The sequence below is a fragment of the Candoia aspera genome, chromosome 1, assembly GCF_035149785.1.
Source record: "Candoia aspera isolate rCanAsp1 chromosome 1, rCanAsp1.hap2, whole genome shotgun sequence".
NCBI classification, from domain to species: domain Eukaryota; kingdom Metazoa; phylum Chordata; class Lepidosauria; order Squamata; family Boidae; genus Candoia; species Candoia aspera.
Genome location: NC_086153.1, coordinates 139,539,155 through 139,564,928, shown reverse-complemented (window position 1 = coordinate 139,564,928; position 25,774 = coordinate 139,539,155). Strand labels below are relative to the sequence as shown.

General features: G+C 39.5%; 2 protein-coding genes across 4 annotated transcripts in view; both read right to left on the bottom strand.

Moving 5' to 3' along the window:
* GRHL1 (grainyhead like transcription factor 1) overlaps positions 1-9,614 on the bottom strand; it is a 59,626-nt gene extending 50,012 nt beyond the window's left edge. Inside the window, exon 1 of one of the 2 annotated variants that reach the window (XM_063314394.1) lies at positions 9,427-9,614. In XM_063314394.1, coding sequence (XP_063170464.1) covers positions 9,427-9,446 — 20 coding nt within the window. In that variant the 5' untranslated portion in view covers positions 9,447-9,614. Of the gene's footprint in view, positions 1-7,699; positions 7,985-9,426 lie in introns of those variants that run through there. The other variant, XM_063314385.1, reaches the window with a different exon arrangement.
* Positions 9,615-19,969: 10,355 nt separating this feature from the next.
* TAF1B (TATA-box binding protein associated factor, RNA polymerase I subunit B) overlaps positions 19,970-25,774 on the bottom strand; it is a 54,566-nt gene continuing 48,761 nt past the window's right edge. For both annotated transcript variants that reach the window (XM_063314467.1, XM_063314476.1), the window contains exons 14-15: positions 23,814-24,036; positions 19,970-20,849 (exon numbers count right to left, since the gene is read on the bottom strand). In XM_063314467.1, coding sequence (XP_063170537.1) covers positions 20,657-20,849; positions 23,814-24,036 — 416 coding nt within the window. In that variant the 3' untranslated portion in view covers positions 19,970-20,656. The remainder of the gene's footprint in view (positions 20,850-23,813; positions 24,037-25,774) is intronic.

Here is a 25,774-nt window from a genome sequence, read left to right as displayed (position 1 = left end):
TGAGCCAATGGTGTACTGTAATGCAGCTGCTAAGAAAACAAATGCTATTTTGGGATATATTAACACAGAGTTCAGATGCATAGCATAGAGTCCAGAGCACAGGAAGACATTGTCCCAATCTGCTCTGCCTTGGTTAGAGAACATTGGAATAGCATGTTGTTCTGGGCACTGCAGTCTAAAAAGGACATCAATAAATGAGGGAATTCCGAAGAGGGCTACCAAAATGGTGAAAGGATGGGAAATCAAGTCCTGCAAGGAACTAGATGTGTTTGCCTGCAGAGGAGAAGACTGAGGGGAGATATGACTGCAGACTTCAGGTTGTCATATTGAGGAAGAAGTAGATTTGTCTCTATTGCCCTAGCGGGAAGAATCAGAACCAATGGCTTGAACCACAAAGAAGTCGATTCAGGCTACATATTAGGAGGAATTTCCTGGCAGTAAAAGCGGTCAACCAACAGAACAGCCCATTTCATGGACTGGTATATTCTCCTTTACAGAAGGTCTTTAAGCAAAATCTGAGCAACCATTTGTCCAAAGTGCTTCAGCAGATCCTGCACCAAGCAGAAGGCGGAATTAGATAACCTCTGAAGTCCCTTCCAGTTCTACGATTCTAAACTTTCAGATTATGGAACTGAAACGGCTGTATTTGCTCTAGGTTATAATTTGTGTCAGAGAAGGAAAGAAGGATCTCCTAGATTTCTCTGAAGCTTTCAATCTATCAGCTAGAGTATGTTTCTGAATTGCTTGAACTATCTGGGGATGTAAGCCAATCTATTGCAGTGCTCCAATCTAAGTGAAAGATAGATGCCAGATGGTGGTGCTGGAATCACTGCCCCTCCATATGGCAATCCTGTGGGATTCCACACGGTACATACTTTTCTCCCATGTTATTTATGTAGTATCTTCATGGAAATACTCAGCAGAGATATCCAAAGTTTTGAGGCACGGTGTAATATTTACTACTCCCTTTCAGCAGATCCCAAATGAAACAATGGATTTAGGAATCTGAAATCATTGACCAGCTGGATTAAGCCAAATTATGTAACACAGAGAAAGGTACACCGTCCAAGGGGCACTCCGGGATTTATCACCGTTCCTGAATGCCCAAATAATGCCCATCAAGCAAAATAATTTTTTCCACATTCACCTGATTCACCATCTATATACTCTTCTGAAAAAGGAGGATTTGTCCTGTCAAAAATCCACAGGTAACCTCTAGAATAGACTACTGCTCTTGAAAGAGCTGAGAAGTTTCATTCAGTCCACTTAGTTGTGATCTGTTGCAAGCTTCAAAATCCATGTTTTAACAACCTTAACATAACTAAAATTTCTGCCAATTTTGTCTCCATTATGAAAATCAAGGTTCTAATGTTTACTTTTAAAATCCTATTAGGACTGTGCAGAGAACTGCTTTGAAGGGTGACGTGGAATGCGTGTGGGTGTGCATGTCAGGCCAGTCAGCACTTCCCTAAATCAAACACACATTTTCCTGGAATTGCATGGCTGCAACTGTGTGAGCCCAGGAAAGGACACAGTTTCTTTAAGGAGCTGCTGACAGGTGCAGTGCGTACTCCAAATCATGTTTTTCCCTTTAAATCTGGAATTTTGCGCAGCTCTAAATTCTTTATTACCTGGGACCAAGACATTATACATGCTCCTTTCTACCATATCATCCTCCCTGGACATCTATTTGTTGTATAAATCACATCAAGCCTTTTGAAATAGTGCCTTCATTGTCTGAAGTCAGACTGGCATCCACCAAGAACAGACTTTCTCTTAATGGCAGCAAGAATAGGATAGAAATGGAGTATATTTTAACCAGGATCCAGCAGATTCACTGATCATGAACAGAGTTGTCAGATCACAACTGAAAACATCAAACAAGATTTTGATTCTACAGGAAAAAATGCGGTTGCTGTTTTCCATCCTCTTCCTCTATTAATTACTTTGCCTGCCTAATTTCCTCCTTAATCTACTCTGTGGACGAGCTGGAGTTCTACTTGCTCCAGAAGTCAAGGCAGGCACAGCATTTACAGGTTGTTCTGCTGTATTTAAAGAAATAGTTAAGATGACCCAGTTGATGTTTGATGCCCTTAATCTGAAAGCTGTGCCCATACATTCACCAAGTATGCCCAAAATGCGTGAGAAGTTCTGTGCAACACTTTCTATGTAGTTCCCTCCCTTATCCTCTATCAAAGAGCCGTGAATAATATTCATGATTTCTCTAGCAGATTAAAGCTGCCCTCATCTACATAACAACCACCCAGTGATTAGTAGATGTGGCAGCGAGATTATATTCCTGCCTGAAATCTCCTGTCTTCCTATGTAAACTGCTGTGTTACAATAGATTTAGGATGAATTCAGCCCAAACAGTACAGGACAGCTTTATTATTCCTGATACTAGAGCAAAAAAGTCATCCATCTCCAAAAGATACCTTCACATGAAATAGTTTGATAGGCACTAGTCTGCCAAATAGGCATAGCTGAAAATGTATTTTAAGTAGAAAACAGTCTCTGGTTTAAGAATCATCCAACACCATCTGTAAAGTTACTATTGGCTGTAAACACAGGTGTTCACTTACATGGTTTGTTTAATGGTTTAAATTAAATGAAACATGGTTTGTTTAATGAACCACGACTGAAGGGGGTGGGGAGTTTTACAACATACTAAACAGCTCCTATTATGGCTTAGTGAAGTAGGTGAAGCAGGCGGTGCGCAACATACCATAGAACAGCACTCCGAAGTATGTTGTAAGGCAGTGAAATGTTTTCTAGCCTTTGGAAGGTCAGAAAGAGCTTAAAAAGATTCCTACTCGGGGAAGTTCTACCAAAGCCACCTTGGTTTCTGTGGTGTGTTTGGGTTTTGAGGTCCTTCAGCTCTTTTCCAACTACTTCTGCTTAGGGTAGAACTAATTTCATCCAACACCTCAGTCAGAATTAGGATTCAGCCATGAGTTCAAGTAAGCAGTTTCCTACAGTGATGCTTAAAAGTTTGTGAACCCTTTTGAACATTATTTCTGCATAAATATGACCTAAAAAGTGATCTGTTCTCCACCCAAGTCCTAAAACTAGATAAAGACAACCCAATTAAACAAATCAGTCAAAAGCATTATACTTGTTCATATCTGGGTAAATTATTAAGATATCTAAGGCAACCATAAGATGGCCTAGTAGCAAAGGGAGGTATGGGAAGAGGAGAAGGTGTTTTTTCCTAAAAATAATAACCCTGTAATTTGGCCTCAACTTGCAGACCCCATATTGTACCACTGCTAATATATATAAAAAAGGCAAACTCCAGTGACATGTTGTCTGCATCATTCTCATTGCATCATCCCCAAATAAAATCCTCAAATGCCTTAAAGCTAAGCTAGCTCTGTTAAAAAAAGAGTGTAAAAAGAATTATCTTTAGAGTTATCAACAAAGCTCAGGGTTTGGCAGTAACTCGATCCCTGAATAAAACTGCAGGTTCTTTTAGGAAAATGAGACTGTGTTTTCTAAAAAGACAGCAAAATGTGTATATTTCTGACAGGTGCCCTGTGTCAAGTTTTAAGTTCTGATGAGTCGACTGGCAGCGTGAACTGTGCATACAATACTAAAAGGCATTTGGCAAGATCTGCAAATAAGTCTTCTATTGTGCTTATAATTGCTTCATAACTACCAGTTTGTTTTCTGCTTGAATAATTTGCAAAAAAGAAGATAGGAAAACATTACAGGAGTAAATGTTCTGTGCATAACAGGGATAAAGTAGTCATTATACAGAAGTTCTTGAGATGACAAAGTGTTGGACTTTTCCTTGGAGTCAAGGAACTTGTGAGACTTCTGGAAAAGAAATGGTGGACTGAAGACAGTTCCACCGAAAGTGGAGCTGACGACCACAGCAGAGGGAAAAGCTGGCGAGTAGAGCAGCTCTTCATAATTCCTCTTCAGACAAGGAGAGGACTTGAGATCGCCCACAAATGCTCCAGACAGCTGCTCCTCATGAGGAGACTGCAAGACAGCAGTCTCTGGCAGTTTCAGAGCTCTGAGAGACGATGGAATAGCCATCTTGCTCAAACCACTGTTGGCACCTTTGAAATGACAATAAGTTTGCATACTTCCTTTTCTAATCACTTTTGGAAATTGCTTGTTATCACTTTTCAGCTATTATGAACCTTTGGATCGACAAGTCTGAAAACACCAGGTCAGTTTCCTTCAATCCTTAGTGAAAGAAGTTTTAAATACAAGTTTAAGGACTTAAAAAGATTTTTTTTTAATAAATAGCAAAAGTGTGATTAGAACTTTGTTTTTGGAAAGTTACAAATGGACCAAGGGTCCAGATGGATTTGAAATAAGATTTTGTAATTAATTAAAAGAATCCTTCCCATTGGAAAATGCTGTTGTTCTGAATTCTCTTAAAAAAAAACATGATCAGATGAGACTTTGAAGGTTGGGCACTAGAGGGAACCAGAAGGGACTAAATATTACAATTAAAGGATAAGAACAATTAAATTTGACTTACTAATACAGAATGGAGCAAAATGTTTTAGGATTGGACATATTGAAGGATATTTTTGAACAATGAACCAAGAAGTTAGTTTTAAGAGTGTCTCCCTCTGCAGATAGACTGTGTTTAAAAGATGTGGAAGAGGAACAAGCTTTACCGGACAAGACTGAGACTGATCTGAAAGTGGATTTAAAAATGACAGGCTACAAGAAGGATATGGAAAAAAGATGCTACACTGGATATACAAATGAAAGCAGCTGACATCTTAATAATTAAAATGGATATACAAATAACAAACCGAAAGAGTGACCTGGATAACTTTCCTATATTTGATTTACAAAAGAGGCTTGTAAAAGCTTTGAAGAATTTTGTGAGAAGGAACAAAAAAAATAAAAATAAATCAAGTTCTAGGACATGATTTGAAGGGACTAAAGATCAAGATTGTTAAAAGTATAAGGAAGGAATATAAAGTTGGTTTATTTGATCAAGATTAAAATAGATATGTTGTTATCTCTGGTAACCCTTAATGGACTTTCACTGATCAGGACTGAACGACGAGGCTTTAAGAATTTGTTTATACATAAGAGATGAGATATGGGAAGAAGAGATCATTTGTTGTGTTTTAAGAGAAGGTGATAAGTTACTAAAATCGTTTATCGGAAGTCATTTCTTGATTTCTTTACTATATTCTTATTTTTTCTTTCTTTTCTATTTTTCTTTTCTATTTCTGTCTTTTCTGTACTTTCTATTTTTTCTTTTTCTTTTTCTTTTTAAATTTTTAAATTTTTTAGTTTGTATTAGTTTTTATCTTTTTAATTATAATTTTTAATAAAATTGCTATAAAAAAAGAATACAGAATTTGCCAATGTTGATTAGGGTTAGTTTTCTACTTGCCAAACTAATTAAATAATATTTATTTAAGTTTTCACTATTATGCTCTGAACAATAGCTCCAGTCATACTCAGCCAGCATTTTTAGTGAAGGGACAATCAGAATTGTAGTTTTAAATATCTAAACGCAACTAGGTTGGATAAGGCTGGTTTAGCTGAACAGTGATTGCTTTAGAAAAATCAATGGTCACACCTCCTTGATCAGAGCTGTATAAAGCTAAAATAGCCAAAGCAGATATACATTTTAAAAGTTTGTGTTTTCTTTTAAAAAGTAGTGTAATTAAGAGCTCAGAATGCTCTTGTTCCTTTTTTGCCTGCCAAAAAGTTTTAGTCCAACAAAGAGTTTTGTGCACCAATCAATCATGTCCACTTATTTTGGCTGCCTTGCACTTTTTTCCCCACCAAATGGACAAGAATTAGGGTTATCAATTGATGACTGACAGTTCCTCTGTAAATTTATGTACCCAAGGCATAATCAGAACAAGGATATCTCACCAATCAATTACCTCTGGGGTGGGCAAAAACTTTTTGGACATGAGATTTTAACACTAGTGGCAGGCAAGAAAGGAACAAGAGCCACTCAGAGAATATAAATAATGGCAGATAGCCATTTGAAACTTCAGTCTCCCCCAACAAACACAGTTTGGAACCAGAGAGGGTTTTATATTAAATGGAGACCAAAAAAAAAAAAAAGCATTAAATAGTTGAGAGAATATTGAGCCAAATACAGAAGAGTCTTACAAAAGACTGTTTGATTTCATGGTTTGATGAAGACATGTCACAGAAATCTATGTGAGTTTCAGAGAGAGTGAGAAATTAAACAGTAAATCACATTTGCCAAGTCTTGAAAAAGCAAGTGGCTTTGAGTGTCTGGTCTATTGAAAAATAACCATGCAATCACAGGACCAGATTTCAAATTCTGCTTTGGAAAAGGTCTACATAGAGAAGTGGTGTTCCAGTTGTAATAAATCTAAATATAATGGCCACACAAATATGTACATGGGAAGAGGAATTTTACAAATTTTGCACACTTATTAAATCTTAACAAACAGCACAGTTGCATTTGATCTTAAAAACAACTTGGCAATGTACATGAATTTTGCAAGTCTGCTCTGCAATGTCTTTCAGTAAAGAAAACAAACAGAGCACCCTTAAAGCCAGCAATTAGAAAGGCGTTCTCCTAATTCTCCCTTTTATGCTGGAATATCATTCTAATGTCCTTACGATTTTAGAGCACAGCGGTTCTCCCATGGATTTAGTTAACTATCAGTGGAAAATGTAGTCATTACAAAATGAAGAATTCCAGGATTCGGCATAACTACTCTAGTTATTCTAGACAAAAATAATTGGCGGTGGCTTCAGCAATACCCACAGAGTATAGAATAAACCATATACAGTCACAGTGGGATCAACTTTGGGTATGGATGAGTAAGACTACTGTGTAGGACAGATATAAAAAAGCACCAAAAGGAAGCAGGTACCTTGTCTTAGCTGAACCTGCAGGAAATCCTCCTCCAATTCTAGAAGTCAAATTTGCTGTTACCAGAAGAAATGTTATCTGCACTACCTGGCAACATTGCATTACAACAGTAAGCTTTTACGGTGGCTGTCATCAAGTTCTCAACAACCATGCATGGCAACATATAAACACCTGTACTCAAATGCAACCAAAGGTCCTCTTACAAAGAGACACTTTTACTGTAGGTATAAGTTGCATCAACAGCCGATAAAGCCTATGTTGCAAAGCAGGAAGATGACAGGATGCCAGCATCCATACAGATTCAGTCTTTGAACAGCATCACACTCTTTCGAGTCTTGCATGGCAGGGTAGTTAATGAAGCATTAACCATTAGATTTAGAACTTCGAAGCCCAAAGATGACAGCTTCCTATCAGCAGCATTGATGTATTCTCAAAAGGTGTCTCTATAAATATTTTATTTATAACCCTAGCCAAGATCTAGTAAGCTTCTCTATTAAGCTGCCTTTAATAAAGTTCTCTTCCAGGAGGTAGCCTTCCCTTTTTGTCATGTAACTCATAATTAATAGAAGTAAAAAAAAAGTCATACTACCATACACAGGCTAGAAATGTAGCAAAAATGAAGCTCTTAAGTCTGCCTTATGTGCAACCAGTACAAAAAGCCAACCCCACTTACCTAACCATTCTTATATAACAGGTAATAAAAGCACAAACATTTGAAAAGAGATTCATTGGAGTCACAACATACAAAATAAAGCCTTGACTAGCTGATCTCACTTATCGCTTTATATGTTTTCCCTGAGCACATATAAGGTCATTTTAAAAATGTCTAGAAAAAGAGCAGATTACCTGGACAAATCCACCTTCCCTGGAGAATGAGTTTCATAAAAATCCATCAGTTTTTTCTTCAACAAGACATTAAGAGGTGGCTCTTTGATATCCACAGAATAAGGCTGCACATCAGGGCCTACTGGAACCCCAGTCTCAAAGCTCAGCAAAATCTTAAAGCAACAGCATTCAAGCAATTAACACAAAGTAATGATGCCCCAGTTAAGGTATCTCTCTCATTGCCCAGCCCTTGTTCTCATCTTCAAAGAAGATGGAGAAAAAATATGCACAGCCCTTCATTAAGTTCCTGCATTAGATGAAACAATCAAAAGGACAGCCCTGGGCAAGGCAAAGGCCTGAACTGGAACCACCTCTGTGGACATTACTTCTTTTTTCCCCTCCTTTTTGGAAGGTGGGGACCTTAAGCTCCTCCTGAGACACAAGGGATTATTCCTCACACTCAACATTTAAAGAGGCAGTGGTGGAGAAGATGGATGGGGGGTGACCAACCCCTCAGCAAGGGTGTCAAGTTTCAAAGGCAAGCTCTTCTCAGTCATGGCTTCAAAGGAAGAGCCACACGAAATCCAAGTGACCTGCTTCAGCCAAGGCGATAGCAGAGTGGCCTGCTTTGGCCAATGTTAGGAGACAGAGAGTCAAAGAATACCAGCTAATTCCAAGCCTCCCTGGGGTCTCCTATGCCTTGAGAACAGTGTCCAAGGCAGGATAGCCAAACGCCCAAGCTGAATTTGTTTGCAAATTCAGTCAGGATCTAGCCAAAATTGAACACCTATTCCCCATCCGACTCCACTAAAGAAGGCTGCCCTTAACACTCTCTCTTCCCTGTCACTCTTAGGAGGGGTTGCAGTGCTTATCCTTAGCTGGATCACTTCCCAACAGTGACCAGATGGACGACTATCAACAGAACACATGCACACCCCGCTTGTTCAGCCGGCAATCTCTTCACACGTGCAACCCAGCCCGGTGGGACTGCCCCCTGAGCAAACTGGCGCAGGCTCTTGACTTCAAATTTCGATTGATCGATCGCCAGGCTCCAACTCCTCCGACAGGTGCCCTTCAGTGGGGCCTCAATTCCGCTAAGGCTACGGTGGTTATGTATTATGGGACTTGTAGTCCGACGTCTCGGGGAAGACACTAGTTAAGGGACGCCAACTCCAGAGGGTAACAGAACCTGATTTCTGGGGAACGAACCACTGAAGAACTGATGCGCCACCCGTCACTGGAAATATTTGGGAGAGGCAACGTGCGGGTGTAGATTGTGTAAAAATGGAGCTGGGAAACGAACTCATGAAGGCGGTAGGCGCAGGTGTCGCAAGTAAACGGAACCTACGCACGTCTCGACTAAACCTCCACACACACGGCCAGGTTATGGTCGCTCTGGGGTAATTTCGGGAATCAAATCTGTCAACTGCGGGTCAATCGCGTCTTTATAACACGCTTCAATTACCCTCCCTCCGCTCGCAACTTTAACGAGATGAGCTAAGGTCCGCTGCAGAGGCTTACGATTCGGCGAGGAGGACCCGGCGCGGCTGCTTCGCCCCTAACCCGCAAACGACTCCGATCGCTTCCCCCCTCCACCATTAATAACAGCAATAACAGTCCGAAAGAGTGACAAAAATCCCACGGGAGGAGGGGGGCGGAGTGTGGGTTAGGGGTAGGCGCACCGGTCGAACCTGCCCAGACTCACCCCCTTTTCCTCTCCTTCCAGTCTACCCAGCTCGATCACTTACTTGTCGTATTCTTGTGTCATGTCTGGCAGTCAGTGGGTGGCAGAACTGGCCTGGCTGGTTGGGACGGGAACTTGCTGCGGCCCAGGCGAGTAGGGAGGGGATGAGGAAGAGCAAAGAAGAGCAGCGAAAGAAAGATCGTACACAGATCGCCGCACAAACGGGTTTTGTCGGCTTTTCTCGCTCGCTCAGGTGGCTCCCGGGAGTCGCAGGTGGAATCGCAACTGCGCCTAGCTTCCCATTGGCTTGAGTCGAGAGGCTGGTGCTGGGTGGGATGGGACGACGGCAGAGCAACGCCCCAGCGGCACGCCAGATTGGAGGACGATGGAGAGGAGGGCGGTGCCAGGTGGTGGTGCCGAGTTCTAAATGGAACTTCGGGGGTTGCTGTGTTCCGAGTCACGCTACGCGGGCGGCGGATCCGGTCGGGTCCCGCCGGAGTTCTTTTAATGTGGCGTTGTTGTGCTGCAACTTCTATGGCACGGTCCAGGCTCCCCTTGGACCTCCCCACTGCTGTCGGGAAGAAGGGGCCAAATTATGTAAACCCCCCTCCCCACGGGGTTGGGAGAGACGCCGCGGTTACGTTATTTAAATCCGCAAGATTGGGATGAGGATCTGAGTGTGTCTTAAGTGTGACACTGACGGCGATTGCGAGGGGCGGGGGTGGGGATTTCTGTGTCCGAGTGTTTATTTCACTTGCTTGAACTAAATCCAGACCTGTTCCGATTTCACTTTTACTTTGAATGCGGGCGCTTTAAAATATTTGTATATTTTATGTACTACCTTTCTGGTAGGGTAATCCTAGAAACGCGGCTCAAATATCTCGAAGAAGGGTGGCTAAAATCTATATTCTAGGTAATTTTTTTATTCGGGGAAAAAAAGCCAACAATGCAAAGCAAACTAAACATCAGCCCGAAAGATGCATATCCTGCTCTGGAGCTTTATGCAAACGGTTGACTAGTCTAAAAAAAAACCTCACCAACATTGGCACTAAATAAATGTCTACCAGAGTGTTCCAGAACTAAGATGCTGCTAATTAACCGATCCACTTTTGGTTTGCCTTCCAACTTCTGAGGACTGAAACGGGGCCCTACGCGACGATCTCTGAAGGCAGATTCGTGTAGGAACGCGGTAAACAAAATGCTTTGTCATACCGATTTCTGTCCTAACCTTCCTGTAAAGTGGACTGGATAAAGAGACTTGCCCAAGGCAAGTATCCAGATAAGTGTGGTTTTGAATTTAGATATCTGTTACATTTCCTTGATATATGGGTAAGATCAGTCATTAATGAAGGACTAAAATTATCCCCAAATCATAAAAAGGTGCCACCCTATAAAAACATAATTGGACAGTTTCTTTCAGCTATGCTGCTTGTATATTTACATACTAGAGTCTTGTATATCAGCTCTATTTTTCCATAATTTAGAGTTTTATTACCACTATAAGCCTCCATAACTACACATTCAAAATTTATAATATTTAAATTGGCAGATGAAACATTTAATATTCAAATAATGTTTAAATCATGATTTAAATGTTTAACAGTAAAATCTGCAAATGTTACACCAGTGAATGGTAATAATGGAGGAATCAGATAAGAGTTTGGGGGAAAATTGCACAACGTTCTAAAATGAATGGCATGGGGATCTGGTTGTATAACATGAATTGATGGGTGAAAACAAGACAAGATAGAAAAAAGCGATTTAGTCATTTGGAGACCCCAGAATGAATGAGACTGGTGACTTTTTGGTAACAATTTGCTTGAGAAAAAGATCTGTTTGTTTTGACTATATGGTTTAAGCATAAGTTCATTAATGTAATGAATAAAGGAATGAATGTAATTCTAAAAACATGATTTATTAATTTGTTTACAATGAAAGATTGAATTAGTGAAGGATACTACAATGGTGAGAGGTTCCAAATGTGGGGAAGACAATTTCTTGGTAATGTCAAGAGAAGATCTCAGGAAAAAAATGTACATGGAAAAAAAGAAGTGAAAGAAATGAGCGTAAAAGAGCTGTGGGAAGAGAAAATTTGAGTCCTGTGTGAAAAAAAACATTAGAAGACAGATTAATCTCTCAGCAGAATGAATGGAAAGTGGATGCAAGGAAAGAGGAATGGAAGGTGTTTGGGTCAGAATGAGGAGTTACATTAATGGGAAGTATGGAAAAAAGATGCTTAGAGGAATGATGAAGTGAAAGTAGCTGTGGAGGAGAAAAAATGCATAGTGCAGAAATGAGGCTGAGAGAAAGATGCTGTCTGATGAATAGAGAAATAAAAAGATGATTACAAAGACTGTGGTAAAACAGCAAGGAATGCTGAAAGTCCAGAGAGGCAGAAGAATGGAGAATGATTTTGACTGCATACCTTAGGAAAATGTTTACTAAAGACATGATTGGTAAAACAGCCAAATGCTAGTCAAAAGGTAGTGGGTAGCCTGTGCTCCCTTGTGAAGACTGTGTGTTGCAAGAAGCTAAAATGGCTGTGCAGAGGAATCTCTGTCCACTTTCATTATATAGAAGTGAAGATTGGTTGTGTCAAGAGAAACATATAAGTGGAATGCAGTGGGATTGTTAAGAAGCGGGTGTGGTGAAACAAGGAGAAACAAGAAACAATGAGGGAGATGAATGGATGTGGCCTGAATTCAACAGCGTCCAGGTTGTACCCTGATGTAGTTTGGTTAGACTGAGAAAAGGAGCATGAAATTGCAAAACAAAAAAATGGAAGAAGAACAAGTGGGACAAGAGGAAGGAAAGAAAGTCAGAGCTGATGGAGTTGGTGAGATGCTTGAAAGGAGAGAAATCTAAAGAACAAAAATTGATGTATGAAGAAATATATGGACAACATCTGGAAGGATAGAGAGGTTTGGAGAGCTATAGTGTATGGTGTTGGTGTAATAAACTAGTTTTGACTGTACTTCCTTATTATCTTGGGTCTTTGATTTTTGGGGGTTGCATTTCTTGCTTCTTTCTGCACTCCATAATATTGCTTAGCCCAAACAAATAGCATGATGGGTAGGTATTGAGGAAGTTCACGGGAGGAGGAAGAATGGAAAAACTCAACATGGTGGTCAGGGCCACAACGGGGGGGGGGCAAGTGGGGCATGTGCCCCGGGCACCATGCTGGGGGGGGGGGGTGCCAAAATGTCGAAATAGTATTTGTAAACTGAATGTTTCCTGGCTCTTATAATAATTCCCACAATAAAACTTGCCAACCCACCAGGGGGGTGGGGGGGAATCCATGTTTGCCCTGGGTGACACAGACCCTAGTTGTGGGCCTGATGGTGGTCATGGCTGTGTAATCCAAGCCCTGGCCCTTTATTACATGTATCATCTTGATTTTTTTGACCCTTGTTGTGAACACCATTAATATACAGTATATGTATGTATTTATGTATGCTTAAATCAGCATTTTGGTTCATTCTTCCTCCCAATTTTACATATATACATGTGAGTGTGTATGTGTTGTATATGTGTATTCTGAGTCTGGGACATACTTTTTGTAAACAAACTTAACTGTATATTTTTTCCAGAATTCTCATAATGTTTTTTGTTTATTATGTATTTATTAGCTAAATAGACTGCTTTCTCCCTAAAGAGCTCAGAGTGATCCATTATTTTATCCTCCCAACAACTATATGAAGTAGGATGGGCTGCAAGAGAGTGACTGGTCCATTAGCTCTTCGTGGTCTTTATGAGTGATGTTTTTCTCACTCACAAAAGAAAAAGACTGCTCTCTCTTAAAATGAGTAGGTGGCCTCTCAAAGTTGAAAGAGCACCCTAGAAAAATCTAATGGCAAACCACTCCTATATGGTTATCAAGGAAATATGGGCAAAGGGGAGTGCAAGTTTGGGAAAATACTTATGTGATTGTCTTTACCCTTCCTTTTTATATCACCCTCCACCCCCAAAATGCCATATGTGTGCCTCTAAATTGATTTGAATTAAACTTTCGAAAGAAAGCTGCAGTTCCCATGTCGGCCAGGCTGATTCATCAGTGACTCCATTCACAGAGTTGCTTTCAGTGAAGTAACACCCTTTTGTTGCACAGACTGGGTGGCTGCGATGCATTTGACTAATGGGCCAGGCAGAAGTAAAATGCTTGTGACGTTGCTCTAATTACACCGCAGCTGAGAAAAGCTGTTTACGGCTCTGGTTTTCAATCTTTCATATCTCAATTCCTACCAGTTGTTTTCTATGAACGCGCCTGGGTCCCACCAAGAGGGAAACCAAAGCCTCCCATGTTTCCCATAAGGACATTTGTATATTTGTATAACACAGGTATGTCGGTGTTATAATTGTTTACGGTTTAAAAGACTTAATTGAAATCTAAATGACTTTGTGTCCCATATAGATTACTTTCGAGACTCACCTATAAAATAAGTGCTACCAGCTGAAAACCATTGTTCTGCAGCATGAGGCCGCCCTAAAGATACAACTGCAATTACAGGTGGAACCCTCCAGCATCCACAGATTGGGCTGGTCCTTTCTAACTCATTAACAGAGGAAGAACATTCCTGAGAAAAGTGAAACAGCAATGTAAGCAGCCAACTTTTATTTGATTATTGTAATGGATTGGGCAATGAGCCACCACATGACTTTATATCAGCAAATCAAATAGTCTAACCATTTCAAATCCTTTTGCCACCTTTGTGGGCAATCCTTTCTTTAAGCGCTCTTTTCTCTTCCTTCCAGTCTTCCACTGACTCTTCTTACCCCTGCTTTGTTTGCAGAGGGGGAAACCTGACCACAAAGTAGAAAATACCTGGTGGGTGGTGGCATTTGGAAGTTGTGGCAGGGAACAACGTCCACAATTTGATTTCTGGTAAATTAATATTTTGTGGCTGCCTGGACATATGCGATAATTATGTGAATGCACCCATGATATGCTCTGAGAATTTCCAATGTGTCCAAAGGTCACTGTCTCCTGTTTTAGGGAAACAAAGGTTCAGCCAGTAGTACACAGAAAACCTTTTGCATTGTGATGAGCTGTAGAAACACAAAGCAGACTTAGAATTGGCATAGTTGCTGCAATATTTAATATTTTTCTTACAGCCAGCATAGCTACCTTTTTTGTGACCAAAGGTAAAATTATTTTAATCAGCAGCAAAGTGCAATATGCCCACTATTATTTTTGTTAATTTTTGAGCCAGACAGTTTGAGATGGTATTGCTACTGCAGCATCTTCATTTAATCGCTTATTATTGATGCTAAAAGCAATCCTGTTACTATTGGAAGTGGAACCCCCAAGGAACACGAGTTTGAGAAAAGCATTACCATTAGACAGTTTTAGACTGTGGCCTTCATCATCTCCCTCTCTCCCTTCTAAGATGCTAATGTGTATTGTTTTGCCATCAGAAATGGCAATCTAGTTTCTGCCTATGGTAGCGGGTATCCTGCTCACTCTATTTAATGGAACTCTAAACTTCTGCTCCATAGTCCTGCCTTGATAGCATCAGCAGCAGAGATGCACAACATTTGCTGACTCTTCAGAGGAATCTCTATGACTGCAGCCGCACTGTTTCAAGTCATAATTGTGCCAATTTCAGTTATGCATAATTAGTTCCCAGATGGAGCTAACCCAACAGATTCTTTATTTGATTACAGCTCGGTTTCAAGCCAAACAACATCCAGGTTTGTTCCTGGATGATATATGTAGGGCTTGCTGTGAAGCTTCCAGAGAAACTGCAATCCAGAACGTGCTTTTCAAGTGTAGCATTCTCCACCTGTTACTGTCACTAGGGTATTTTCTGCTGCAAAAGGTGGTATTCTCACCATTTATCCTGTGTAAAAGGAAGATGTGCATTTAAAATTAAAATTACTTATTTGCAGCTGTTGTCATGGGCTCTTCCTCCAGATGAATTATATAGTGTATCTTATTGCTCTTTAGGTCCTTTGGGGGACTAACAAAATGTAGACAGCCATGAAATGGGGGCATATTTAATAAGTCAGTCCATACTTCAAAAATGTTTTGGAGGATGGTCTTCAGACCTTACACAGTCATCTTTTTCCCAGTTTCCTGCACTTAGGCTGCTTCAATGAAGAGCAGAGAAGCGCTGTGCTTGTGCATGGTCCAAAATAATCATTTCATATAATTTTTAAGGCATGTACAGCCTTAATATTGAACACATCACTCAAAGCTGCCCCATACATTGCAGAGGAAATCAACTGTAAAGTTTCTGTTGAAAATCTGTAATGTCTGAACGTTTTTCCTTTCTAGGCGCATGGGCATTGCATATTTTCAGATGTTGAATGTTGCAAGAAAAATATCAACCTACAGAGAAACAGATTTAGCCTTTGTTTTAAAGCATGAGAAGTAGGAAGTGTATTAAATTGTGAGTTAGCAGCAGAATCTACTGAAGCATAGGAAGTTCATTGGTAGCCCCTTCAACCATTCTTGAAACTTTATCAGACCCTTAAAGATGGATAAGGACAGATATATTTATTCTTTTATTTATTCTGAGAAAAGCTAAATCATTGGTTTAATTTTTTCATTATAAATGCAGACACACAACCAGATCAAACCACTAATATCTCCTTAGTAAGTTTACAGGTGTAACCACATTTCTATGGTAATTACCTGAGCCAAGAGTAAATTCAACTAAATTCACTAGGGCTTTCTTCTTATTTCTAGATTCAACTTTCAAAGCACACCAAGCTTTTCCAGAACTTCAGCCAGCTTCAGCTTTTAATTTTTCATGTAAAAATTGTGAAATGGTACCATTTAAGCTAGAACATGGTAAACACATCTCAAAGAAAAAGGAATATCTAAGTTCTGCTTCTTTATTGGCTGCAGTCTCTGATTTCCCACATTCTAATTTGTGATAAATACATATTGAAAGCTTTGCTACTACTTTATTGACTTGCTAGCACAAAGAGAAACTGTTACCCTACTGATTTGGGAGATAACATCATCCTGCTTTGAAAAACTTCCTGAAGTTTTGTTGCCCTCCCACTTCACTCTATTTTAAGGATGTGAAGATGGATCTTGTTCATGCCACCACTTTGGTTTACAGGAGTATGAAAGAGCTGCTCAAATCCACAGGCTGAGTATTTCTGAACCCATTTTGCTCCTGGATGCTTGGATGCCAGCTCCTAAGCCTAGGAACTGTTGTCAAACTTAAGCTAGGAGATCAGACCAGGCGATGGTAACCTAAGCCTAACAATACAATCCTATGTACATCTAATTAGAAGTAAGTCCTATTTTGTTACCTGGCTTACTTCCAAACAAGTATAGGACTTCAACCTCACTTAGAAATTGTTGGATTGTTGCAATAACCTCTTCATAGAACTGCCATTCAGAAATTTTAGCTGTAGGAATTTTAGACAGACCAGAATGTGGTAGCAAAGATTGGAATTGGGAATCTATGTCTGTAATCTGTATTACAATGAATTTCTCCTACTGTACTTTAGCTATAAGTACAATTCAAAGTATTAGATATTGCAGTTAGTACAGACCTAGGATACCTAATGGGCTATTTCAGCTCACTTGGCCCTATTATTCCTTTAAATCGGTGTTTTTCAAATTTGGCAACTTTAAGATGTGTGCCTGGGGGGTCCTGGAACTCCCCACATCTTTAGCATGGGAAATTATTTTATATGTTCTGCTGATAACCACAACATAATTGTTTCTTGCCCAAATCTGGAGGAATTATTCTCTGTAGCTATACCTGCATTACAGTATGGAATTCACTTTCTGGGAAATTCAACACAGACACACACCCACTTCTGTTCAAGATGCTGTTGTTCTAGCAGGCATTTTCCTTGATGAGCTGAATAATTTCAATACGTGGATGTCATTTCTTAAAAACTGTGCTTCTGTTTCTAGGATATGATGGTATCAACTGTTGTGGTATTTTATTAATTTGGCATTCATGAATGTTTTAAACCGTTGAAAGCCACCTGGAGTGTTGTGACAATAAGGTTGAATTTTTACAAAATAAAAAGTGTATTTGAGCCTAATTAGCAAAGAATTTTAAAGTTCTAGTTATTAGTGTTATGTATCTGAAGCAAGTAGAACTGCTATTAAATCAAAAGTAGAACTAGAGATAGAAAAAAAATACATTACCATAAGTAATTATTTATTTAAATTAATTATAGCCACCCACTCCCATAGACTCTGGGTGGCTTACAAATGCAAATCCAAAACACTAAAAACCATTAAAAACATACAACACCACAGGCAGCCTAGACTAAAACAATCAAACCATAACAAATCAAACCAAATGAGGGGCCCCACAAATTCATCAACTCCAGGCCTGGGACCAAAGTCAGGTTTTAAGAGCTTTCCAGAGCTTTAGGAGAGAGGACATGTCTGTATCTCTGTGGGGATGCTGTGACAGACAAAGCACACTTCCTTGGTTCCATAAGATGACAATATTTAATAGAAGGAAGCTGGAAGGTACTCATTCTGCCAGAACGTACTGGGCAGGCAGAAACAGTTGGAGATGGGTGGTCCCTCAGGTATCCGGGCCCTATGCCGTAAAGTTATCCTGTGTTCGTCCACACCCACTTCTAACCCAATACATATGGAGGTCTGTGATATTCAGTGACAGCAGCCTTATTGGCCTCGCTGTAATCCCCATTACTCAGTATTTTTGACAGAGGTAGAGTTGGGGAGCAGAGCACAGGGTGACAGAGAAGGAAACAAAAAATACAAGAAATTGTAAAGCAGATAAACTGATTTTTGCTGAAGGCACTTGGGAAGAGAACAAGGATTTCTAATCTGAATACAAACAGAAAAGTAGCTAAAGTTATTGTTTTTGAGCGTCACACCTTACCCCCAGGTGATTCCACTTTTAGCTGCTTAAGAAATGCAGCCCCACCTCAGCATAATGTGAAGTGGATTCAAAGCCCTTGGTGTTCTAGGCTCAGACAAAATTAAAGTCTCCTTGACTCCTGGGGCCTTCCATGGACGCCTCTGTGCAGTTTTTTTGGCCGGATACGGAAGTGGTTTGCCACTGACTTCTGGGTATTTTTTTCCACTTCCCAATTTCCCTTAAAACCTGATCTCCATAAAGATTACGCATTACTATGCACCACAAGCCTTTTACTTATTTCATTCATAAAATGCTGAATACTCAAACTGAGATCAGCTGCATTAAAAGTATAGCACCTTTTATTTGTAAATACTGGATTTTTTACCCCCAAAATACAAGCACTAAAAAAAAAACCAGTTTTGTGTATTGGCTATTAAGTTGCTCCAGCATCCCAAAAATAATACAACAAATTGCTTGGGCCAGGACTGGTTCAAGGTAAGCAGTATATAACACAGAATTAACTCCCTGTACTTTCAAAATAAAGTTGTATCTGTCATTAAATACACCCCCCGTTTCAAAAGGAGGTAAGCAAGTAAACATATCTATACAATTAACTGCAGTAGCTGAAGGTTAATATTGTATCTCTGAAGCAGGGTGGAGTTTAACTTGAAATGGAAGGTCCAAGAAAACTAAATTTGAGCCTGTAGTAGCCCAGTATTACAAGTTTAACTTGAATGTGTAAGTGTAGTAAAAGAAAAATCTGGCTAGGCATGACAGCTGTTCCACACTTTTAGAACCTTAGAAGACTATGGCTGGAAGGGGCCACTTAGGCCGTTGAACCCAACCCCTTCCTTCAGTTTAGGAACACTGAATCATTCTGGACAGAGGGCTCTTTACTCTCTACCTGAACACTTCTAGGGAAGGGGAACCTACCAGCTCTTTGCATATTGAATTCCACTGTCAATCTGCTTTGTTAGGATATTTTTCCTCCTAGAATTCAATGGGCACCTACCTTCCTATTGCTTACATTGTTATTTCAGAACTGCAGTAACCAAAAATAGCTCCAGTTTTTGCATTATGGAACATTAAAGGACTGGTATTTTATTTTCTTATGTGTGGCATTCTTTCAGTATTTGAAGAGTTTCCCCAGCCTTTCTTTAAGGCTAAAGCTCTAAGTTTATTCTCTCTCTCTTGATAGGATTCTGTTCTTAGTCCTCTGTTAATCCTCACTGTCATTCTCTGCACCGATCCAGTTCCTCTAAAATCTTCTTGAAACATGGCACCCAGAATGGAATACAACATTTAGGGGGGTGGGGTGGGGACCTGACCAAAGCAGAATAAATGCGTTACTTCTCATGATTAATTAAAAAACAGGTCTTCTATTGATGCAGCCTAAAATTACATTTGCTGCTTTTGCAGCCTCATTACTGTACACTGTTAACTCATATTCATTTTGTCAGCAATTAGTACTCCAAGTTCTTTTTCAAAAGTACCATTAGGAAGTGGGACATCCCTGATCATCTATCAGTACATTTAATCCCCCCCCCCCAAGTTTCCTTTGAGCTTTAACAGCAAAAAAACAAATAAAACACCCTTTATCTTTCAATGTCGTGGCCACGTTTAGCTACTCTTACAAGTAACTTACTTTCTAAAATATAAAAGAAGTTACTCTGGGATTAAAACTGCTGTCTACCTGGAGAGTCAGAATGAGAAGTTGGAACCTGCCTGTACACTTTGAGATAAGGCATTGTAACAAGTTGGCTTTCTGTTCCATTAGATTCAGGAAAAAAATTAATTTCCAAAAAGGTGACACTTCAAAATATCAGGTTTTATTTTTTGCGGTAATAAATACAACATTTTAATAAGAAAAATATTATAGAGGCATATAAAGAAAACATTATTTATATTCTTTATATTATACAATATAAATGTATGAACATTTTATAATATCACTGGTATTGCACAGAAGAAACAAACCTTGGTAATTAGTCAGATCTCATCTTTTCTGCAAGTTCCCTGAATGTATGGATGTGCAAGGTTCAGTTCAAACATATTACCAGTCCAACAAATTTAGCTTGCAAACCCACTTTGTATGAATCACACAATCAAAAGTTTCCCAGACTGGATGTTCAGGAAATGGGGGCTTACCAGCATTATATGCATTTCATACAAAACTGTTGTTTAACAAACTGGTTAATATTCTACAAAACCAAGGCTGCTAGGGCAGGAGAGACCTGAGAAAACAGAGGTAACGTTCGAACCTATCAATGATTTCTTCTTCCACAAAGCTTGGTTGTTAGATTGGGAATATGATTTCTGAAGCTGACCTAAATGTAAACTAATTGCAGAAAGGACGCATCTGTCTTAACCTGATGATTTCCATGGAATTAGATTAATGAAATGGAGCATGAAAGTTACATGGATGATTTTTGGTTACTACAGGTCTTCATTCTTCTCAATAGCCTCTGGTCTTACGACTCATTTTTTTTGAACTTTGAATATTCTGGACTTCATATGAAGTTTGGAATGAAACAGTTTATGTTCTATCGTAGATACTTCTTCATGGATGAGAGATGGCTGCACTCTCAGGAGGAAGGAAAACAGATGTAGCACAAACCGATAGGTATGGGGAAAATCTGATTCACTGTATTGGCTGTGATGACCACACACCCTAACAAAGAAAGAAATAATATTGTAAGAAAAGGAACACAAATATATTCTAAAATTAAAACATTCAGAAAAAGAGGCCAATTCATAAATACTAATAATCTTGTGGGCTTAAAATGAAGGAAAATCCCAAGTAAACTTCCTTGGAGGAAAGGCAGGATATAAATATAAACGAACAACAAACAAGGTCAATGCATGGAGGATTGAGCTATCGGTTTGGTTCCTGGTTTTAACGTCTATGTACTACTTCTGGAATCTCAGGCATTATATCCAAAATACCAGCTGATAAAAGACAGCATGTCCATGTTTATCAGCTTCCTGAAGGTATCTGGTTAGCCAGAATGTTAGACCAGATGGCCACCAATAAAAACCATTACAGATCTTACATTCTTTAAAACTAAGCACTTAGATACAACATAGAAGTGTATGCAATGATGTCAGATAGATGTCATTCCACCAGTAGAACAAATCATAATTTCAGATTCACACTCCTTCCCCTAAAAAACTGTTTTCCAGAGCAGAACTGGGATACATTTAGGACATGAGGTAAAGTGAGAAGAGTGAAGGGAAGTCTCACTGAGTAATCAGAAGTCTGCTTCCATAACGCTGGATGTAGCCTATAATCTTTTGCATTGCTCATCTTCAAATTAACCCTATAAAGTCATACAATCCCTATCTACATATAGGTTGTTGACACTCTGGAGGCAGCAACTTAGATAAGGATCCAGGGACATAAATGTTGAAGACCATGACTTCAACTCAAGTCATAGTCACATAAACTGGGGAGGAGATGGAGTGGATTAGGAATTGTTTGAAATGCAAACCACAAGGTATCTGCTACATATAATTACAGGTAGTCCTCGCTTAACAACTGTTCGCTTAACAACTGTTCAAAGCCTGGGAAAGGGTCTTTACAGCCCATAAAGCACTTCTGGCCATTGTGAAACACTGCGCCACCTCCACCCCGTGAATGTGACCGCATTTCAGGCGCTGGGCAACCAGCTCGCATTTACAACTGGTTGCCAAGCGCCCCGCAATCATGTGATCGCCATTTGCAGCCTTGTCTGCCAGCTTCCCCAGAAAGTCAATGGGGAAGCCAGCAAACAAGGCTGCAAGCGGAGGGTACGGAGGGAAGGGAAACCCTTCGTGGAGCCGCAAGAACAAAGTTCAAATCATGAAGATTTCTGCTTCATTCCTCCAGGATCTGAGCTTTGTTCCTTCAACCTGCTGAAGCGTTTCCCCTCCCCTCCATGCACAGAGGGGAAATCCATGGTGGGGCTGGAGGAATAAAGCGAAATCTTCAGCATTTGAGCTTCGTTCCTTAAGCCTGCTGAAGGGTCCCCCCCCCGCCACCTGCACAGAGGGGAGGGGAAACCCTTTGGCAGGCAGCTCTTTCGCTCCATCCGCTTAATGACCTGGGAGATCACTTAACGTCTGCAACTGGGAGTGCTGGGATTGCGGCCACTGAGTGAAGTAGTCATGTGGGCATCTCGCTTAACAACAAATTCACTCAACAACTGAGATTCTGGTCCCAATTGTGCTCATAGTTACATTGAGCTGTTTTTGTGCAGAAGTTTTCATTCTCACTGTGGTACAGGAAAGTATCAGCTCTCATGGTCTCTAATGGCACAATTAAAAGAAATGAAACCACACGATCCTCTTTAAAAATTGAATTAATTCGGTGGTGGAATTGTCTTAGTCTGATTTCCCAACAGCCACCATGTTGGTATATTGTTTTCTGCTACAGCCATTAAGTTACTATGGTAACAAATCACTCTGGCAGGGTTAACAGGTCAAACTTAAGTATCCTCAGTTTTGGGTGTGAAAAGAATGACCATATAAGAAAATTGCCTGGAGAGGAATTTGTCTGGGCTTGTTACAGTTTCAGTTTCCTTTTTGTATCCTCTCCTTCCAGTCCTCTCAGAGCGCGTGTGAATGCATAAGCTTGTAAATATGTTTATGTAAGAAGCTTTCTGTAAATAGATTTATTTTTATAGAAATGCCTGGTGTTTTTTCTGATCTCTCGGGCCAAAGGCTTTCCAGCACACTCTGACACACCAGACTATTCATTTATATGTATAGGAGGCAGAGAATTTTTGTAGGATTGGTCCAAGCATGCAACCCCATAAATTCCTCTAACACAAGAGCAGGTAATTGTTTCCCCAATGGTTTGAGGCAGCCAAAAGCCACAGCAGCAAGATGATGCCACCAGAGGTGCCTGAGACTAAGATTTTCACTGATAGTGACAATGAAAGCTTTTTCAGAATTTATTAGATGTGTTTGAAATCTATTTGACTGCTTATATGCCATTTTTGTTTGGTTTCCCATTGAAAACTGGTGGGAAATCTGTTGTTTATCATTGGCCACAAGTTTTGCTGGCCACACTTGGTGTCTACAAGGATTAAAAAGTAGATTTGGTGGCCACATGGAGCCCTGGGACTTTCACATCTACATTGATAGATGAGGTTTACAAGACAGTACAGAGTCATCTATTCTAGCCAACATATTAAGTTGCATAATATCATTGGTCTGATGTTTGTGGAAAAGTGTTTTTATAGCCTTACTGGACCTTACTTTAAAAAATATTTTAAACTTAAATATAAGAAGATAAATATAAATAAATGATAAAAATATAAAAGAAAAGCAGAATAAAAGAGTAATATAAAATAATATAAAAATCCAAAATAAACTGATAGATCATTTATATCTAAAATTAATTTAAATGCCTATAGTTAATAGGATTCCTCTCTGATCACATAATTAATAATATTCCGTTTGTCATGTTAAAAATTATTTTTGTTTTGTTAACAACTTTTGGCAGTCTCTGGGTTGGATTGCCAACTACAGTAGGGCTTCAGTTTGTGTACTGCTGCTTTAATACATGTATTTTAATACAGACAATTTAATGTAGACATTTTAAAATAGAACATTTAGCATTATGTTTTCAACAAGAGTATTATGTACTTACTTCTTGCACTTGTTAAGTGTACACAACCAATAGTCTCTGTTCAGAGGGGTAAAAATATCACCTTTTTGTTGCAAAACTGCTGCCAGGCTGTGCCCATGAAAACAATTCATTTTTGTGCTTTCTTCAGTCCAGTTTAGCTGGAAAAGGGAAGGCTTTCGCTTCTCAGTTAACCCCAGGCAGCCAGTCAGGGTACGAAACTGTCTCTGAAGATCCATTACCACTTCTGTACAAAACAGAATATTACGCTAAAGAAATACAACCATTCAAGATTGTTTTAGGTATATATCAGGTCCCCGGTTTAAGAAGGTCCTGGTTTACAGATGACTCCTAGTTAAGAACAGACTGCCGTAAAAACTACTATATTAAAAATTCGAGTTAAGAACAATGTTTCGGGTTAAATACACAATACTACTTTGTGTATTATTATATTTAAGATGTTTTAGTGTATTTGGAAGTGTTTCTTCAGTGTTTTATATGCATAGAAAGGTAAAATACATACTTTATACTAAGACAAACATTTGACTAACTGATGCTAAATAACTGTTCTGACTTACATACAAATTTGACTTAAGGACAGACTTAGGAACAGAGCTTGTTCTTAAACTGGAGACCTGCTGTACCCAAATATTTCAGGTTGTATGAAAGAAACAAACTTCACATAACACACTCAAATTCTTTGTAAAAGTTGCCTCAAAATTCAGAAGAGATACAGGTGGTTAAAGCCTGACTAAAACTTACAAGACTGTGGATGTCTCATGACATGCATTTTAATTTAATGTCAACTCTTGGGTAGTTCACACAAACAGTTGAGTTGACATAAACAAAAAGGGAAAATCTCATCCTCTTAAGAAAGGGTAACATAAATTTCCTTATTATGAATTTCTATTCTCAGAGTGTCACAAAGGGCATTTGTAACCATAAGAGGGTAGCTCCCTCTGGGAGCAAGTAAGGCAGGATCCAATTTCTAATTTGGTCTCCACCTTTTCAAGGGGAGGTATCTTCTCTATTCCTAGATCAGACTGAAAGAACAATGCAGTCTCTCAAGCCAGTACTAAAGTATGTCTGAAATGGGAAGCTCTAACAACTGGAGCTTTCACAAACCAGAATAGTTAAAAACAGGCAACATAGGAAAAAAAGCACAAAAAAGTGGAAAATTCGACAGTGCTGTTTAATGTTAATTTGTTGTTTAATTTAGGTTCTTTTGTTGTTGCTATATCCTTCTGGTCCTAGAAAAAAGAGATGCCAAAAACCATCTCTTGGGTTCACACATTTCTCTAACTGAACACTGTGGAAGCAAGATTTTCATTAAAAATCTTGGAGTGCCTACAGTGGAACCTTTCCTCTTTTCTAACAACATTCAAAGCTATGAGCTCTTAGGGACTTCTATTCCACTCGGCTCTCTAAGTAGGATTGGTGTGGGGATCCAGATGGCTCTTTTTTCTGTTGAGTTAAAATAAGAAATTAGACTTCGTTCTTTCTAGAAGGAGATACCCTTCCAAAGTGATCTTATTAGGATGCAGAATGGGAAAGAGGGCCTGGAAATGAATAGTTCTAGGAAATGCTTAATGTTATATACTCAAAAAGGTTATAGTAAATGGCTATTGATCTGGCTAGAGTGGGTCTGCTCCTACCTGTGATTTTGATGTGTCTCGCATATTAATTACCTGTTAAATTACCTGTGTAAGATGAGCACTGTATAAATCATATAAACAAAGAGACAAATGAATAAAATTCGTTCTAGAATTGAGCAGCAAGTTATTTTTGGCTTCTCATTGTCTGTCATGTTCATCGTTTCAATGTTCTGAATACATCGTAACGTTTCGCATGTCACTTTCCTGATACGTGTTTGCAGAGTGGAGAGTTCCAGCCGTGCCAGGCTGTAATCTCATTACTGTAACTGTGGAATGTATGTTTGGGTTATGGAATGTCTTCAAGGTTACTTTCTCAGGCCGATGTGGGTG